Source organism: Electrophorus electricus, chromosome 16, assembly GCF_013358815.1.
Source record: "Electrophorus electricus isolate fEleEle1 chromosome 16, fEleEle1.pri, whole genome shotgun sequence".
NCBI classification, from domain to species: Eukaryota; Metazoa; Chordata; class Actinopteri; order Gymnotiformes; family Gymnotidae; genus Electrophorus; species Electrophorus electricus.
In genome coordinates, this window is record NC_049550.1 from 1833723 (window position 1) to 1852793 (window position 19071).

Sequence of the window (19071 nt, forward strand, 5' to 3'; positions counted from 1 at the left end):
CATAGATTAAAAAAAAAAAACAACATTACATTACCACAACAAACACACACATTCACTCTTGTTCACTATCCATGCAGTGTCAACAAAAAGCCTTGAACATACTTCTAAACATTCAAGAGACTGGGTCCTGCATGAAACTGGAGTCAGTCCTTCTTCAAGTTCAGTAGGGCAGAATGGCCAACCTCAAGATTGTGTTTAATGTTAAATAATAGTGAAATTGCTTCATTTAAAGTCTTTCTGAGTGAAATAACTGATGGATATCAGTACCTATCATTCCTGCTTACTATCCCTTTGATGTGAACAAAACTCTTGAACATGTTTTTGAACATTCAGAGACCAAACCATTACACTGCAGTCTATTGTCCTTCTTCATGTTCAATAGGGCAGAATGGCCAACATTAAAGAACATCTGCTGGACACTCTAGAGGAATTGACCACAGAGGACCTGAAGATGTTCCAGTGGCATCTGACTAGCAGTGTGGAAGATAAACATATCCCAAAGTCTCACCTGGAGAACGCAAACAGACAAGACACCGTGGACAACATGGTGCAAACATATGGTCAATTTAGAGCTGTGGAGATCACACTAGACATCCTGAGGACGATGAACAATAACCAGCTGGCTGAAAAACTGAGGACCAAAGTCCAAAAAAGTAAGTAATGCTATGAATCACATTCATTATTTAAACTCACTATTTCACAAATTAATATATTCAGAGCATTTTATATTGTTTTGTAAACTCAAGTGATAATATCCAGTTGAAAACAAACCTCAAGAAATTTGCAAATAAATATCAAAAATAATTGCTTCGTAAAGTTTGTGCATTCCATAATAATTCACTAATAATTACAGCACCTTTTATGCAAATCTGTATACAGGGCAAAATGTTGGATGCATGGGTATTATTAACCCTTTACAATTAATAACAATAATAATAATAATAATAATAATAATAATAATAATAATAATAATAACTGTCAGGACCCAGAATCTGGCCCTGTGTAAAGATTTGCATGTTCTCCAGTTCCAAAGCATTATACTTCAAAATGAAACAAAAAAATAAAATTGTAACATGTTTAGATAAACTGTCCGTTACAGATTTTTTTAAAAATATGTACACAAGCATTAACTTTAGATGTTCAAGACACCGTGGGCAACATGGTGCAAACATATGGTCCAACTGGAGCTGTCGAGATCACACTGGCCTTCCTGGAGAAGATGAACAACAACCAACTGTCTGAAGAACTGCGGACCAAAGTCAAAAACAGTAAGTAATGCAATGAATCACATCTATTATGTAAACTCACTTCAAAACACTGGCTGAAAGGCTGAGCAAACACAGTGAAAATGCAACTGAAAGCATACTCATTATTTAAACACACAGATAAAAATGCTGCTCAAACTGTATTATTCGAATTTAAAATGAAAATGAGATGATTATTACTTTACCTATCTGTTCCAAATTGGGTATTGTGGGTGGTGCTGCATTGCTGTCACCTGCAGCTGAACACAGGTCATGTAGAAATTACAGAGTGATATCCTGGTTGGACATTATATCCTCTTTACATTTTGTTCTCTTCAGAAAATTCTCATCACTATGACAACACAGCGTTTACTAAGCGAGTAAGTGTATGATACAAATTGGAATAAAAATAATGGTTAGAAGTTTTCCTAATGTAGCAATAATGTAGCAATAACTACATAAACAACTGCTTACCATCCCTGAATGATTCATTGTATGATGTCTCCTATACCTCAATCAGTGAGGTATTAGTCTGAGATAACACAGATACTCGGCCCACACGTAAACCGAGTCTGATATCTATAGTACATTCATCTGGTTACAGTGTAAAGATGCATATTCTGTCCTTATTTTTTGTGTCTTAACACAACTTGGGCAGTGGTAGCTTAGTGGTTAAGGTACTTGACTTGTAATCGTAAGGTTGCTGGTTCAAATTGCCACTGTTGGGTCACTGAGCAAGGCCCCTGAATCGCTCAAGTTGTTCTCAGTCCTAATTGTAAGTTGCTTTGGATAAAAGCGTCAGCTAAGTGCTATAACTATAAACTTGGCAGATAGCTAAACACCTGGGGTTCAATAAGGAGCTGAACCAAATGTGTTTCTGTCTTCAGTGTTTATTTTATCCAGACTCCCAAATCCTGTGAAACTGCAACCAACAATTATAGATTTTCATAATCAAAAGACATGAGTTTGCTTACATCATACAAAACTGATATTTAAAGAAATATGTATTTCCATACAACATCCACACAGAATGTGACACATCATCTAATCTTGCTATTATGAACTGAAGACATTTGTTTAAATATTCTACTCATCAGTGAGGATGGACAGATGAAAATCTCACTTCATCATGAACACATGTGGCTCACATCTAAGATGGCTGTATTAACCTTTAACCCTCATCATGTGACTTCAACAACTCTTAGAACACTGATTTCCTTAACATTGAACAGTGCCATCTAGTGGCCATATAATGTCATTAGTTATTACATAAAAGAACAGTCATGACATGTGCATGACCATTTTGTACTGGTCCAACATTAATCACAGTTTTGTTGTTACAACTAAATTCAACATTAGCAAACAGCTGAAGTGAGGTAACATAATTACATGTATATATACTGACTGTTTGCTCTTCAACTCCTGCATGATCTTTGCTGGGCAGAAACATTGAACAGTTTCCCTCAATTCTTTTCGTATGCTTTGTCCCAGAGCTTTTGCGTAATTAGGGTAGTTAGTTAACTAGCACTTTAAATTGGCTTCTTTCTTCTGTCTGTCTGTGGAGCAGGTTCAGCATTTTAAACTGAATTCAACTCCCATTCCCAAAGCCTATGAGCATGTACAGATCAGTAAAGCAGAGAGATAATTTTCTTAGCCTAACTGTTGAGACCAGTGTTTCCATCTGGTGTGTACAAGACTAATAGTAAGAGATTATTTTACTTAATTGGGAAAGTATGTGCAAATTAGCAGATAATTGAAGAATTTACACCATACACATTTAAGTGTACGACAAGTAAATTAAGATTAGATTAAGATCACAGTAAAGTTTGCACAATCTAAATGAATGTTTCAGTAAAAATTACATTCCTAAAGTTATCCGCTCATCCCAAATATAGTCAATCAGTCCATATGTCTTTGGTGTCCAGTATTTCCTTAGTTTATTTTGCTGTGCTGCTGTCATATGAACACAGACCAGTCAGGTTTAGATCAGGCTTCCACCAGTCAGAATTTCCAAGTCCAGACTATCATAATTTAGACTGCATCAAAATGATAATCCTTAATTTCTAATTAAAGAAGGTAATAGTATTGATTTGCTCTCTGGAGGATTTAATGTATGTAGACAAGATGGTGAAAATAAAATGATACATTTATTAACACAAAACATAGACACAAAACTTTGAATAAACTATCAGTATATCTGATATAGTATCTGATACAGTATACAGTAGTGAAAAAAAATCTAATTACTATTTAGTGTGTGGGCATGTGTGTGTGAGTTGTGAGAGGGTGTGTGTGATGTGTGTAAGCATACATGCGTGATGTAAGAGCAGCGAAGTTTTGCTAGGGAAAACCAGAAAGACCAATTTTATGTAAACACCTGAGTGTTGTGTGCTATTGAACACACAATCTTTTATTTTCTTGGTGCAATCCACAGGGAGCACAGATAGTGAACTAGTATACACAGTCCACATTTATGTGTGAGACCACAGTAAAGTAAGACGATCATACAGATTGCATGTAATTTTTAACAAATGGTTCAGCAAAAAAATCTAATTCACACAATTATCTACTTGCCACAAATATTAGCCCCAATAAATCTTGACGCCCAATGTTTTCTTTGTTAGTTTTCACAGAAGCTATTGGGGTAATTTAGGTATCAAGTATTGAAAGATATTCACCCAAACCATTTTCATAAATACAAGCTCAGTTATATTTACTTGCTCTTAGACATGAATAAGCCTTGAAATCTACACAAAAACCTAACCATCTACATTGGCTTCATACCTCTAGTGCAAAACTTATACAGGAACTGACAGACACCAAACATGTTTTACCTGATGGACTACATATGGAATAAATGGAAAATTGTGTACATTTGATTTTGGTAAAGCATGGTTTAAAAAGCTTATAGATCACAATACATTTTCGCAATTATCAGCCACTCTTGACCAGAGCAACTTGTAATGAATCATATGCGATATGTTTCTTCCCTGAACATCAAACTCTTGACCTTGGTTTGACTTCCACCTTACTTTACCTGCGCTACCAGGTGAGCTCCAAGTTGGCTTTTTTCAAATCAAGAGTTTGATAGTAGCACTCGTGTTGTTCAGTTACTTTTCCTGTCAGACCTGAATCACATGAAGGGGAATGTTTCTCCTAAAGCCTGTTCACTGTAAGATTAAGGGGAATAGTTTAATTCTGATTTAATTATGATTCCAGAGGATTGCTTACACCTTAAATACAGTCAGACACATATGTTCAATGAATTTATAATGAACACTTTCTGTTCATTTGATGCTGTGTTTTTTTCTGTTAGGTTGCATGTAGTAAAAGGGTAAATATTATGATCTACACTAACTTTACTAGTAGTAGACTATGCGATCTAATAAGATGGCACCCACCATGGAAGATGTCTTTGTGTGTTCCTTACACCAACACAACTATTCATTCATAATTTTTGCCCTAACCTTCATCCTAAATGTAAAGAGCACATATATGACAATAACATACAGCAAAGACGTACTCCTGGACCTTGGGAAAGCCCACCATGAACTTATCCTAAGCATTTCTGACTTTGACTTTATTCTGTGCTCTGATTCGAGCTGACAAAGCAAAACAGCACCAGTCTCTAATGAACCGTGCATCTGACTGACAGAGCAACTGAGAGGAAGCATGACAAGAGGAAAGCTACATGCTATGCTAAATGGCAGGGCTTTGTGGCCATTGTTACCTAGCCTGCTACTAGTAAATATGCTATATACGTAAATATAGCCTAAGGTGTATAGATCAGGGACTGCTGTGTCCTTGTTTCCACTGAAACATGTCTCTTGGACAGCACACCAGTCTCAGCCTTCCAGCTTTAAACACATGTAACAAGGAGAGCGCCCAGCTGCGCTTGGGAAGTACAAAGGTGGCGGAGCCTGAGTCTGTGTTAACCACAGGTGGTGTTCGGATGTATGGACTATCAAAATCTGTTGACTGTGAAATGTAGACCTTTTTTTCTGCAGAGCGAGTTTAGCACGGTGTTCATATTGGCTGTTTAAGTTCTGCCACGTGCAAACTCCACAAAGGCACTTTGCAATCAATAACTAAGAAATTGCACTCCCAGACACCATATTCGTTGTGGTCGGTGACTGTCTTTCGCAATACTAGCAGAACGTGAGCTTTATAACATGGGAGAGAAACCTACTCGAACAAGTCTACCTCAGCACGTGGGATGCCTACAAGCCTGTGTCCTGCACACACACTGAACAGTTTGACCACATCTCTGTGTTCCTATAACCGGGACAGACCCCAACCAAACCTGGACAAACGTGATGTTTGGTCAGTGCAAAAACTGAGAAGGTTAGTAATTATAATTAAGCTGTTGTCTTCTTTTCTCCCTCTCTCACTCCTCTAGGTCAGGCAGCTTCCAGCACAGCACCACTTGGACTTTGCAATAAGAATGCTGCTCTCACTGAAGGTGAAAGTGCTGCCAGGGTTATGTGGTTGGATTATGTATACTCTCAAACCTCTTTCTTATTCCTCTCATTTCTTCTTACTTTTGTAATCTAAATGTTCATGTAACTACTGAAATGCTGTCATTAATTGGATGTTACTGACCATTAAATGCCATATATATATATATATATATATATATATATATATATATACAAACACATAGATAGATAGATAGATAGATAGATAGATAGATAGATAGATAGATAGATAGATAGATAGATAGATAGATAGATAGATAGATAGATAGATAGATAGATAGATAGAAAAAAGGAAAATCCAATCCAGATATAGATTTTTTCTTTCTTATTCCTTTCCGAGAACTGAATCTTCTGAAAGATGAACAATATAAGCTGCATGATCTTCTTCTGTACTCCTACCCAAAACTCAGAAATTTAAAAGAAACTGGGCTTTTTGACGATAATTGCACATGTGTGTTCATCTTCAATGGATTGGATGAAATGAGAAAACAACTGAATTTCAAATAGAAGAAAATTACAGATATAACTAAGAAGGCATATGTTGATGTCCTGGTAACAAACCTCATCACAGGAGCTCTACTTCGAACTGCTTCTGTCTGGATCACCTCCAGACCTGCAGCAGCAGATCAAATCCACAGGAAATACATCCACCTGATGACAGAAGTACAAGGATTCATCACTGACCAACAGAAGGATCAGTACTTCAGGAACAGAATCAGTGTACAGGATCAGGCCAGCAGAATCATCTCACACATTAAACAGTCAAAGACCCTCAATATAATGTGCCACATACCCATTTTCTGTTGGATCACAGCCATAGTGCTTCAGCAAATCATGAATCAATGTAATAAGGCCCCCAGGAGCCTAACAGAAAGGTTTGTGCACTTTCTTATTATTCAGATGAGCACAAAGAGTGAGAAATATAATGAAACTCCTCAGAAAGACACAAAAAAACTTCTGGAATCCAACAGGGCCATGATTCTGAAACTGGCTGAACTGGCATACAGACAGCTAATAAAAGGAAATTACATGTTTTATGAAGAGGACCTGAGAGAGTGTGGCATTGATGTCACTGAGGCCTCAGTTTACTCTGGGATTTGTACAACGATCTTTAAGGAGGAATCTGTGCTTTCCCAGAGGAAGAGCTACTGCTTTGTTCATCTGAGCTTTCAGGAGTTCATGGCTGCTTTCTATGTGTTTCACTGCTATGTGAACAACTGCAGAATTTTAAACAGCAGTACATGTACACGCCCATGTATGCTGATGTGGACAATTACAACTACAGGTTTGGGGAAGATTCACTGCATGATCTGCTGAAGGCAGCAGTGAATAAAGCCTTAAAGAGTAAGAAAGGACAGCTGGACCTTTTCCTCCGTTTCTTGCTGGGCATCTCGCTGGAGTCCAATCAGAGTCTCCTACAAGGCCTACTGACACACACACAGGGCAGCTCAGAAAGCATCAACAAGACAGTGAAGTACATTGGATACCTAATAAGAACAGAGGACCATTGTACCGAGAGATCCATCAATCTCTTCCTCTGTCTGACTGAAATGAAGGACCAATCTCTCTCGAGAGAGATTCAGGACTATCTAAAATCAAAGAAACAGTCAGAAAATAAGCTCTCTACTGCACACTGCTCAGCAATAGCCTACATGCTGCAGATGTCAGAGGAGGTGCTGGATGCACTGGACCTAAAGAAATACAACACATCACAGGATGGTTACAGGAGACTGATACCAGCTGTCAGCAACTGTAGAAGGGCTCTGTGAGTGTGTAGCATTATGACACTGTAATACATTTTACACACATTGGCAAATGGGGCATCACCCCAAAAAGGAAATCGGGAAATTTTAATTGGATCACGTGATTAGAAACATCAGAGATACAACCCAAAGGCCACAAACATTGCAATTTGGTAATCAATAATGATGTAAACAATGTACTAAATGACAGAATGAATGAGGGATAAACAAATAGGAATTAGATACACAGGAATTAACTAGTGGATTACTATATAATGTTTAATCACTAGCACTGATTCCAATATATATTTCCAGTATACAGTATAATTCAATAATCTGTTTGTGAAGCAATAAAGACATGAATGACCATCTCTAGTTCCAAAAAAGAAAGAAAAGACTTAAGCTTAAGCTTTGCTATAGTTTAAACCTTCGCAGGCCAAGATGACAGAAGCCAAAATTTTGAACACCTGCCATCCAATCATAAATGGTTAATTTCCTAGGCTAGAATATGATGATTTTTTCAATCAGTACATTATTCAACATTTGTTCAACATTTGTTTAGTTTGACCTATTTTCTTCCTCAGGCTGATGAGGCCATTTTTCTATGACCTGAGTTTATTCTCATTGTTTTTGCAGACTAGTTGGCTGTAATTTCACCACAGACTGCAGTGAAAAACTCTGCTCTGCCTTGACATCAGCAAACTCCCACTTGAGGGAATTGGATCTATGTTACAATTATCTTCAGGATTCAGGGGTAATCATACTCTCTGTGGGACTAAAGAGCTCAAACTGCCAACTGGTGATTCTCAGGTAAGATGAATTGAGAAAAGGTGCATTGTGAATGCAGCATCGGCATAGCATAAGCTTTAATAAGTACGGAAACCATGAAATATCATTAACTTGCAGTCTTGTCATCATACAGCATCCACAGCAGTGCATAAACTATTATGTTGCTAGTTAAACACATCCAGATTGAGAAAACCAAAAGTATAGCTGAGTTTCACATATCTTCAAAATATGAGAAAATGCTTGATCATACAGTGGTTACTTGAGTTGTGCTATTGATGCAATTAAACAGTCACATCTGCTTCATGCACAGAGCTAGAGAGTACAACACATCCATTTTTTTAAATACTTGCAAAGTTAACAATGATTCAAGTAACAGAACAAAAGAATAATTAATAAATAAATATACAAAACTACACTATACAAAGATTAACTCATTTTCTAATGCAAAATGGCTCATCAGCAAACTAGCTAGATAGTTCTCAATGGTCTTGCTTTTATTAGTATGTGCCTGCAAATATAAACCCAAGTTATACTGATATCATGTTTTATATTACTGAGGTTTCAACAAAGCACAACAGACACTCACAAGTAATGACTAGAGAAATCACTACATTTCTTTAACATGTGGTCTGGTCAACAAACACCCATTAGTCCACATGGAACAGGCTAATATTAGTGAAAAGTGGAATGAAAGCTTAGGTTATAAAAATGACTGAAGGAATGTTTGTTTCTAAATATAACTTGGTGTATGTATATTTATTAATCTTATTACTGATATAAATATTTTCTAAACATAAGCTTTTGGCTAGATAGCTCAGTTTGGTACTGAGTATTTTACAGGAGGTTGGGAGTTTGAATCTCCAGTGTGGTCACTTAGGCAAAGCCTTTATTGCTACCCACCTACCTAAAATATAAGACTCTCATGCACAAGACTGGAAATATATATATATTCTTGATTTAAATCCTGATATGTAATTAATACATATTTCCCCCACACTATATTTAATTTCATTAGCAATTCCTCCCTTAATTCAGCATACTCGTTTCGAACCTCTATTCTTTACTTCTCCTTTGTAGATTATCTGGCTGTGGTCTCACTGGAGAATCCTGCAAATCTCTCACATCAGTTCTACAAACAGAAAACTCCTTAAAGGAGCTGGAGCTCAATAACAATGATCTACAGGATTCAGGAGTGGAGGAGCTCTGTGCTGGACTTACGAGTTTACGCTGTATACTGGAGATACTTGGGCAAGTTTCCAGTTAAATAGTTCTTTAATAAAACCTATACACTATATTGCCAAAAGTATTCACTCACCCATCCAAATAACTGAATGTAGGTGTTCCAATCACTTTCATGGCCACAGGTGTATAAAACCAAGCACCTAGGCATGCAGACTGCTTCTACAAACATTCATGAAAGAATGGGTCGCTCTCAGGAGCTCAGTGAATTCCAGCATGGTTCCATGATAGGATGCCACCTGTGCAACAAGTCTAGTTGTAAAGTTTCCTCACTACTAAATATTCCACACTCAACTGTCAGGGGTATTATAACAAAGTGGAAGCGATTGGGAATGACACCAACTCAGCCATGAAGTGGTAGGCCACATAAAATCACAGAGCAGGATCAGTAGATGCTGAGGCGCATAGTGCACAGAGGATGCCAACTTTCTGCAGAGTCAATTGCTACAGACCTTCAAGCTTATGTTGCCTTCAGATTACCTCAAGAACAGTGCATAGAGAGCTTCATTGAAGGGGATTCCATGGCCGAGCAGCTGCATCCATGCCTTACATCACCAAGCGCAATTCAAAGCATCAGATGCATTGGTGTAAAGCACGTCACCACTGGACTCTAGAGCAGTGGACAGACATGTTCTCTAATGACGCTTCTCTGTTTGGCAATCCAATGGATGAATCTGGGTTTGGCGGGTGCCAAGAGAACAGTGCGTGTCTGACTGCAGTGTACCAAGTGTATAGTTTGGTAGAAGGGGAATCATGCTGTGGGGTTGATTTCAGGAGTTGGGCTTGGCCCCTTAGTTCCAGTGAAAGGAACTGTTCATGCTTCAGCATACCAAAAGATGCTCCCAACTTTGTGGGAACAGTTTGGGGATGGCCTCTTCCTGTTCCAACATGACTGCGCATAAGTGTACAATGCAAGGTCCATAAAGACATGGATGAGTAAGTTTGGTGTGGAAGAACCTGACTGGTGTTTGAGTCCTGAATTCAACCCAAGAGAACACCTTTGGGATAAATTTGTGCGGCGACTGAGAGCCAGGCCTTCTTGTTCAACATCAATGTCTGACCTTACAATTGCACTTCTTGAAGAACGGTCAAAAATTCCCATAAACACAGTCCTAAACCTTGTGGAAAGCCTTCCCAAAAGAGTTTAAGCTGTTATAGCTGCAAAGTGTGGGTCGACATATTAAACCCTATTGAGATTGGGATGTCACTCGAGTTCATATGTGTGCGAAGGCAGAGGAGCGAATACTTTTGGCAATATACTGTGTGTGTGTGCGTGTGTGTGTGTTCTTAGAGTTGGTAAAACAGGAAGACATTGCTTTGCATATGCATCTCCCTTTTTCAAAGAGCAGAGATAAGGGAACAACACTGCACATGGTACAGCCAGTATGCTAGAGGGGTACACTAAATTATGCATGTAATAAAATAGAATAGCTTTTAAATTCTGTTAACACACTCACTCAGTATCTAGAACTATCAGAGCTTGTACTCTAATGGTAAAAATAAAAGGTTTGTGCCATTGCTGTTGTGATGTACGTTAGCCGTTAAGACATCTGAGATCTTTTAATCTCCATTTGAATCAATGAGCAGACATCCACACAACTACATCATTAAATTCTCTGATGCTACTGCTATATTAATCTGATTGTATAATGATGCTCTTAATATACAATTATAAGTATTAAGTAAATAAAACTGACCAGTGATGATGCATTCACATGGAAAATCTATGATGATGCACTGTGTTCCAGATTGCAGCAAAGGTTATGTTTTTTAAATAAAGTTTGCTTCTATTTTATCAGGCACTTTTATAGTTTAGAGAGAGTTTTAATTCAATATTGTTTGGAGGCCTGGTAATGGCAAAGTCAGTTATTTATACAATATTACAAAACACATTGTCACAAAGAAGCTTTACAAATGTATGCGTCCAGATGCCTAATGAACAAGCCAAATGTGACCGTGGCAAGGAAAAACTTGATAGGTGGAATTAAGGAAGAAACCTTGGGAGGACCAAGACTCAAGTGGGAACCCATTCTCCTTTGGGTGACCCAGCTAGTAACCAGTTCATGCTTTGATATGCTATTTCTAGTCCAAATTCAGTGTTGATGTGAATCTTCAGTTACTCTAGTGCGTCTAATTTTGGCAGGCTGTTTCTGAGATGGAAGCATCTACAGGTGGGACTAGGGTATTTTCTTAGAAGTTTTGTTGCCAGTGAGTAGGTGTAATCCAATGTTGACATAATCTATGCAGTAGCATACAAATAAAACAAAGATTTACATTAAATCTGTAAAGATTTAAAGACACCAGATGAACAGTCACTATACAGTAGACATGCCAGTGATTAGCATGTATCAGGGTTATCTATAGCAGCATAACTTAAGGGGAGTGCCTGAGGATGACTACAGTCCTGAGGGCTCTCTGAGATATTGCATTCCACCCATATCATCATCAGAAACCTGAGTGAACACTTGAAGTGGCTGGACAGTAGCATCAACATCTCAGATTACCAGAAAACTCTGCGAGCTCCAGGCCATATTATGCAGAAGGTTAACTGAAGCCTTGAAAAAAATTTGAAAGTCTTAAGCCAAGATTTAAAAATTGGGAGTACGTCTGAGTCTCAGATTGAAGCTGGCAGGTTGTTCCATAACTGACTATCTTTATAAGACAAGGGTCTACCCTGGCCTGTAATCCTACTAATTCTAGGGACAAAGAGAAGCCCTGCATTTAGAAAGCACAATAGGCAAGGTGGATTATAAAATGAAAATGAAATTTCCATGAAATACCATGGAAAAGAATGTGAAAATTGCTTAATGCACAAACAGTGTTTTGTACCATAATGGAATAAGATAGGCAGATGGCTGCATGATGTTTTCACCATAGCTATCTATGGATGGCATTCATTCATAACTGACATTCTGTCAGTTAAACAGAAAAAAAAAAAAAAAAAAAAAAAAAAGAAGCTACTTTAGAGCTGTTTTAGAATTCCCAGCACAGGTAGCAGCTGATTAGATAACAGTCTGTTAAGATTCACAGGATACTACAGTTTCAACAGCCTCAATAATGCAATTCTTAAACAACACTGAATGAAATATTGTTGGCATGATCAGGTTAAAGACTTTTGGCACATGTAGAAGCATCTTCAAGAAGACAAACAGAGCAGGATAGATAGTTTCACAACAAGAAGACACTTTGACAGTACTCTTATAATTTAGAGCATTTTAGACATTACCATCAAATATTAAACAATCAGTTCTGCAGGTTTTGTGTCCCCTGCTCTTCCAAGCACATCCAATTACTTGTTGAACTGTGAAAATAAAAGACTCACAGTGACCAAACAATATGGACCTAAAACGTCAGATGCTCATATGCTTCATGCGGTTGATTGGCTGTTCATCACAAGATTTTATGTGCACATGCACCCGGGATCAGTAGCATAGCCAGGAATTAAATTCAGGAGAGAACGAGGAAATGTACTAAATGAAATTGCTGTGCAAAATGTACTTGACAATGCAGTACTAGTGTTTTTTTCCCATCCTTTCTGCAGATTGTCTGGTTGTTTGGTCACAGAAAAAGGCTGTTCTTCTCTGGCTTCAGCTTTGAGTTCAAACCCCTCACATCTGAAACAACTGGATCTGACCTACAACCACCCAGGAGACTCAGGAGTGAAATTGCTCTCTGGTAGATTGGATACACTCAGGTATGTAGAAATCCCCTGTCCTTGCTCTGATCTGCTCTGTTCTACATTAAACTGTAAATTTACATTCTCAGTATTTAGCAAACACTCTTATCCAGAGCGACTTACTATAGTGCTTTGTCATCAACTCATAGAATGTATCCTAGCCAGTATAGTCAGTTAAAGTTCAAGATACTGTTGAACTAGAATACTGTTGATATAGAGAAGTAAATGCTTGTACCTAGAAGAAGTGGAAAATAAACATAAGTTCTATATCAGACAATGCTATGTGCAATAATACCAAACAATAAGTACTAGAGTTTCAGTTACTTAGCATAAGCACAGGATCAGTATTCATTTAAATATTCCACAAATAGATCTTCAGTCTGCACTTGAAGACAGCAAGGGACTCTGCTGTCCAAATGGCCAACTGGGAACAAGGTTAGAGAATAGTCTCAATGCTTGTGCTTGTCTTCCATGAGACTTGAAGCATGGTGTTTCATGCCGAGCTGTACTCGAGGTTCAAAGTACTCGCGGTACAGATCAGTCTTTGACCAGTTTCATCATGTAGGGAGGGGCTGGTCCATTTTTGACTCTGTAGGTGAGCATCAGGGTTTTAAATCTGATGCAGACAGCTACTGGAATCCAATGAAGGCATGCAGAATGCAGTAGTGAAGTGATGTAAACTTTGGAAGATTGAAGACTAGTTATGCTGCTAAATGTTGCTAAATGTAAATGCTCTCACACTGTGGAACAAGCACATTATGCAGTCAGTCTGTTGCTAGCCAAGAAAACAGGCTGATATTCAATAAGCTCAGGTAATTAAGTAATTCTTTTTATATGTTATAGATAAAATGGCATACCATATAAAAATGGTCTTTAGCTAAATATCCCATCCAAGCAAACAGACACACACACATGCATGCATACATACATACATAAATGTATATGATTCCAGGTGAGTAATAGCATTGTACTGTAGTAAAAGATGTAGAGATAATCAACAATTTGCTTAAGAGATACATATGTGTTTATTTTCTTTAGGGTGGAGAAGGCAGGGGAGATGAGAATCAAATCTGGCCTAAGGAAATGTAAGTAGCGCATGCGCACGCACACACACACACACACACACACACACACACACACACACACACACACACACACACACACACACACACACACACACACACACACATGGTCATTCAGTATGTGCCATCTCATCTAATGTCTCTTCCTGGGGGCAGACGTGTGTGAGCTCACACTGGACCCAAACACAGTGCACACGCGTCTCTCTGTGTCTGACGGGAACAGAAAGGTGACACATGGAAATGGAAAGCAGTCGTATCCTGATCATCCAGAGAGATTTGATGGCTGGTATCAGGTGCTGTGTAAAGAGGGACTGTCTGAACGCTGTTACTGGGAGGCTGAGTGGAGTGGAGAAGAGGCTGTTATAGCAGTGTCATATAAAGGAATCAGCAGGAAAGGACACACTGGAGACTCTCAATTTGGATACAATGAAAAGTCCTGGAGTCTGAACTGCTATAATAACAGATACTGTGTTATGCACAATAATCAGACGACTGTCAAAACTGACTTTAAAGTTCCCTTCCAAAGGAGAGTAGGGGTGTATCTGGACTGGCCGGCCGGCATTCTGTCCTTCTACTGTATCTCTGCTCTAACAGACACACTCATCCACTTATATTCATTCCAGTCCACATTTTCTGAGCCTCTCTATGCAGGCTTTGGGGTTGACACTGAGGATTCTGACTCGTCAGTGTGTGTGTGTGACATGGTATAGCATATATGTGTCCTGGAGGAACACCTACAGAGAAATACACAAAACTCTAAATATACAACTGGTAGAATGATGACAGAACTGATGAACATCATAATATGCCCCTGCTTACACAAAACGCACAATAGAATTTATTTTCCTTAAAAAAAGAAAAAAAAATTGCTGGAAAAAAAAAAGTTTTATTTTAGTAATTGGAGATATATTTTTGTCGTGGTCAAAATCTTGTAAGAAATTTGACACTTTTTTTCCCCAATATGTAATGCTCAAGGCCAGAGCAAATTCAGAAGGGTTTGTTGGTGGGGTACCTGTCAATCATTTTCGACTGCAGCCAAATAGATTGAAAATACAAAAATTAAATATCAGGAGCCCTACAGTGATGAAGTAGAATCTGTCCAAGTATGTGGCAAAAGACTATAATAGCAGTTTAAGTGAGCGTGTACTGTGTTCAAGCATGAGGAACTGCTGCTTATAATGCAAATGAAGTTGATTTTAACACGACAGCCACTAGGTGGTGCCCTTGTTCCTGCCTATGTTTTGTCTACATGAAGATCTTGCTGACTGTGATTCGCTGTACTGTATATGACTAGGCTGAATAGTGTGTAGTCTCAGTGTATTAGTGAAAGTGACTGTAGGTGAAATGGTCTGTACTCTGTGCATTTATGAATGTAAAAATCAGGCTCTTTCTGTCTTTGGTGGAATACAAGTTGAACCCACTCACTTGTTTTAGTGACAATGTTTGGACCAGTTAAAGTCTCAACAGATGATACCATTATAGATAGAGGAGAAACTTTCTTTAACATCTTTCTTAAACATCACAGAGAAAATATGGAGAGGATTTCATGTCGAGTATAAATGCACAGCAGTGAAAAAACATTAAATGCACAACATGACTTGTCAGTAGCAACATGCAGAATAATTGCCAACATGAAAAGCAAAGCCTATATTATATGATTTTTGTGTCATTTAATGTCTTTACTGAAAAAAAATATGTGGGGCTTTGCATTTTAAAAAGAAAGAAAAATGTGTGATTTTTTTTGTTTGTTTGTTTATGAATTAAATGCTGAATTCTTGTCAGACTCTCAAGGACAGGAGAGCAATATAGTTGTGTCTCAATTACATTTCAAGGTGTATTGTATTTCATGTTTTTTTTTCTTTTCACTGTCATGACTGCATTTCAATTTGACACAAATTCCTCTCCATATAATAAAGGCCATACATTTTTTTAATGAATTCTAACATGTCCTATGTATGCAGAAAGTTTTTTTTTGTTTTTTTGTTTTTTTTTTCATTAAAGTCATCTTAATTACAGTTTTGTTTGGTTTCTGGTAGGTAAAAGTGGATTGTAGGACCTGGGCAATCTGGTCTAAAATACACATCATGGTATAATTTGAATCATGGGCAGTATTCATGTGTGTATATATATCACAACATTTTTGTTTTTATTACACTTTTTTGGCCTGATTTGGAACTGTTGACAGTGGAGTCCGGATGTATATAAACCATGGATGATTTGATTTGCCTTATTTCGGTTCAGACGAAAAACGTGTTTGCCTGAAAAGAATCCTGAGGAAAAGCTTTTTGCAGCGTTCGTTTGTTGTAACTGCATGACTAAATCCTGAGTTACAACACATCACTCCTATCCTGCATTCTGTGAGCACTGCTGCCTGAAGACCAAAGACAGACAAGAAAGTGGAATTAGCCATAGACAAATTAGGCCTATGGCCAGAGTTGTAATACTCTTAATAGTGCCAAACTATTCACTGGGCTTTTGACTGAATTTGCTCAGAGAGATGATTAGAGTAACTTAATTCCTAGGTCAAGTATGCTTAAGTTGCCTTACTGAAATTAGTCAGCAGAAGGGAAATATTTCAATCTCAAGTGTGCAAAGAATTATTGTATTTCATGATAAACTGTTCAGCATGATAAACTGTTAATCAGACATGGAAATAGTTCCATTCTTGTGATTTGTGTGAAAAAGAATTACATTTGCCCTTCAGATACAGCAACCTTTTATCCTTCTCTAACCACTGTAGAGATTTTAATACTTTTAATGAATTGTCAGTTAAGGATGGTAAGATTAATTGGGGCACTACCCCAATTAACAAGGAAAACTTATTAATTTTAATTAATGTATTAATGACTAATCATTGTCTCAACTCATGAAAGTCACCAGTTATGTGATTATGTATTGTCTACCAAACATTATAATATCATTACTGGCTCACAGATATAATAATCTAGGTATGTTTATTGAATAAACAAAGACAGGAAAAGCGTGTACAAGAATTACTAAGACTCTATAATGACCAAGAGTGTCTAATTCACTAGAGTCACTAGAATAACAAACCTAACAATGTGTGACTTTAGATCTGGGATTTAGTATGAAGCAGACTCTCGGGCTGAAAGAATTTGGAAAGGAGTGAACTTTTTTTTAATGGCTGAGCAAGAAAATGAATGGTGCTTATATCAAACAGAAGATATGTAAAAACAACATGGAAACACCATATAGAGAGCATGGAGTCAGAGGGGCATAAGTGACATTTTGTATGAAAAAAAGTTAAAGCTTTGATGTGATCTATCTAATGACAAAACACTCCTACAATTATTAAATCAATGTTTTAATAAATTCATGTTATAAATAATAAAAATAAACATAGATAGGACAATGGCTGAAATGTATTTGTGCTCCCCTTTAAAACTTATAAATATATGTATATATATGATGTAGATAGCAGGCAGAGGGAGCACTACTACAAACAACTTGCAATGTGTATCAAAGTGCAGTTTTAAAATTTGATGTGCAGGTGAAGCCAGAGTCACACACCTGAAGCCAGTGTCACACACTGCGTGTGTTTTTAATAATGAGGTGTGCAGCTGATGGCACCAGAGGATAATAGGTTGTTTCAGGTGTTGTGGGGTGTTTCTAATAATGTTGATTATACAGGATCTTCAGTCACCATCCCTGTTATTTAGTCCCAGGCCTGGAAAGACACAACACCACATAGTTAATGTTTCTAAATAACTACATAGCTACAACAAATAAATGGGTGAATGGATGGATGGATGTCATCATTCCCCTCTATGTTTGCAGTTCCCATGGTGCCCACATGACATGGTTCTGCTGTTTTAGTTTTGTTTCTGTCTCCACCACATCTAGTGTTCCATTTTCCCTATGCTGGGTATTGATGGCTGTAGCATTTGGTCTCATTTTTCAAATTATGTGTGTTTTTTTGTCTACCAAGTCCCTGAGGTTGGAATATATCACCAATAGTTTTTAATTTTTTTCCCTCTTTGCTGTAATTCAGGCTTCAAGTTATTCAACTCTCACTAACCAGCTATAGCATTACAAATTTTCCCTATGTACACCATGATTTTCCCTATGTGCACCATTCCCAACTTCGACCAGGGTCTCAACCACACATCCCTCACTCCCACATTAATAACCGTGACCTGCAATCTCCCATCCCTAACTGTAGTGATGATGTGTTGCACATGGTAAGATCTATCTACATCCAGACACTGTAGTTTCAAAGTTCTACCATCACTTGACACTCTCTTCCTTTTACACCAGAAAAGGAGGTGGCAGCAATCATCTGTACTGAACCTGCAGACACTTTCACTGCCTGAGTAAACTCTTACCATTCTCCTAACTCCCTTTTCCTCAGTGCACATTTGTACAAAGATTTGTCTCCACCCCTTTTGATGCCCCCTTTAGACCTCACTGTAACCGTATTACACTCTATAAACTGAGAATCAGGGTTAGGGCAAGAAAAATATTGTTCCCCTCCCCAATTCAGGCCACCCCTCTTCTGCCTCTTTCCTCAAGATGGAAAAAGAGGTATATGGATGCCAACTAATTGTTTTCTTTAACTCCTCTCAAAGGTCTGGATCTCAAACTGCCATGGCAAATTGGTCTCTCAAAACATTATCCTTATCAGGCACTTCCCCAGGTCTACAGCTAATCATATCCTCCAATAAACATGCTATAAGCATGCTATCAAGGAAGGCGTGGTTACAAATAATACAATGTGAAACCCACTGCATGCAGTAGGCTGTACCACATGACCAGTGGCAAGGGGAGCATTCCATGACATAAACAAAATTGTGAAGATGT

General features: G+C 37.9%; 1 protein-coding gene across 1 annotated transcript; it reads left to right on the top strand.

Moving 5' to 3' along the window:
• The first annotated feature begins 388 nt into the window (after window positions 1–388).
• LOC118242734 (NACHT, LRR and PYD domains-containing protein 9-like) lies at window positions 389–15973 on the top strand. The gene is given in 10 exon segments (XM_035535076.1): window positions 389–653; window positions 1137–1268; window positions 5644–5706; window positions 6063–7024; window positions 7027–7487; window positions 8101–8274; window positions 9331–9501; window positions 13034–13186; window positions 14207–14253; window positions 14407–15973. Coding segments are annotated over 10 exon segments (2982 nt in total). The 3' UTR covers window positions 14961–15973.
• The last annotated feature ends 3098 nt before the right edge of the window (window positions 15974–19071 follow it).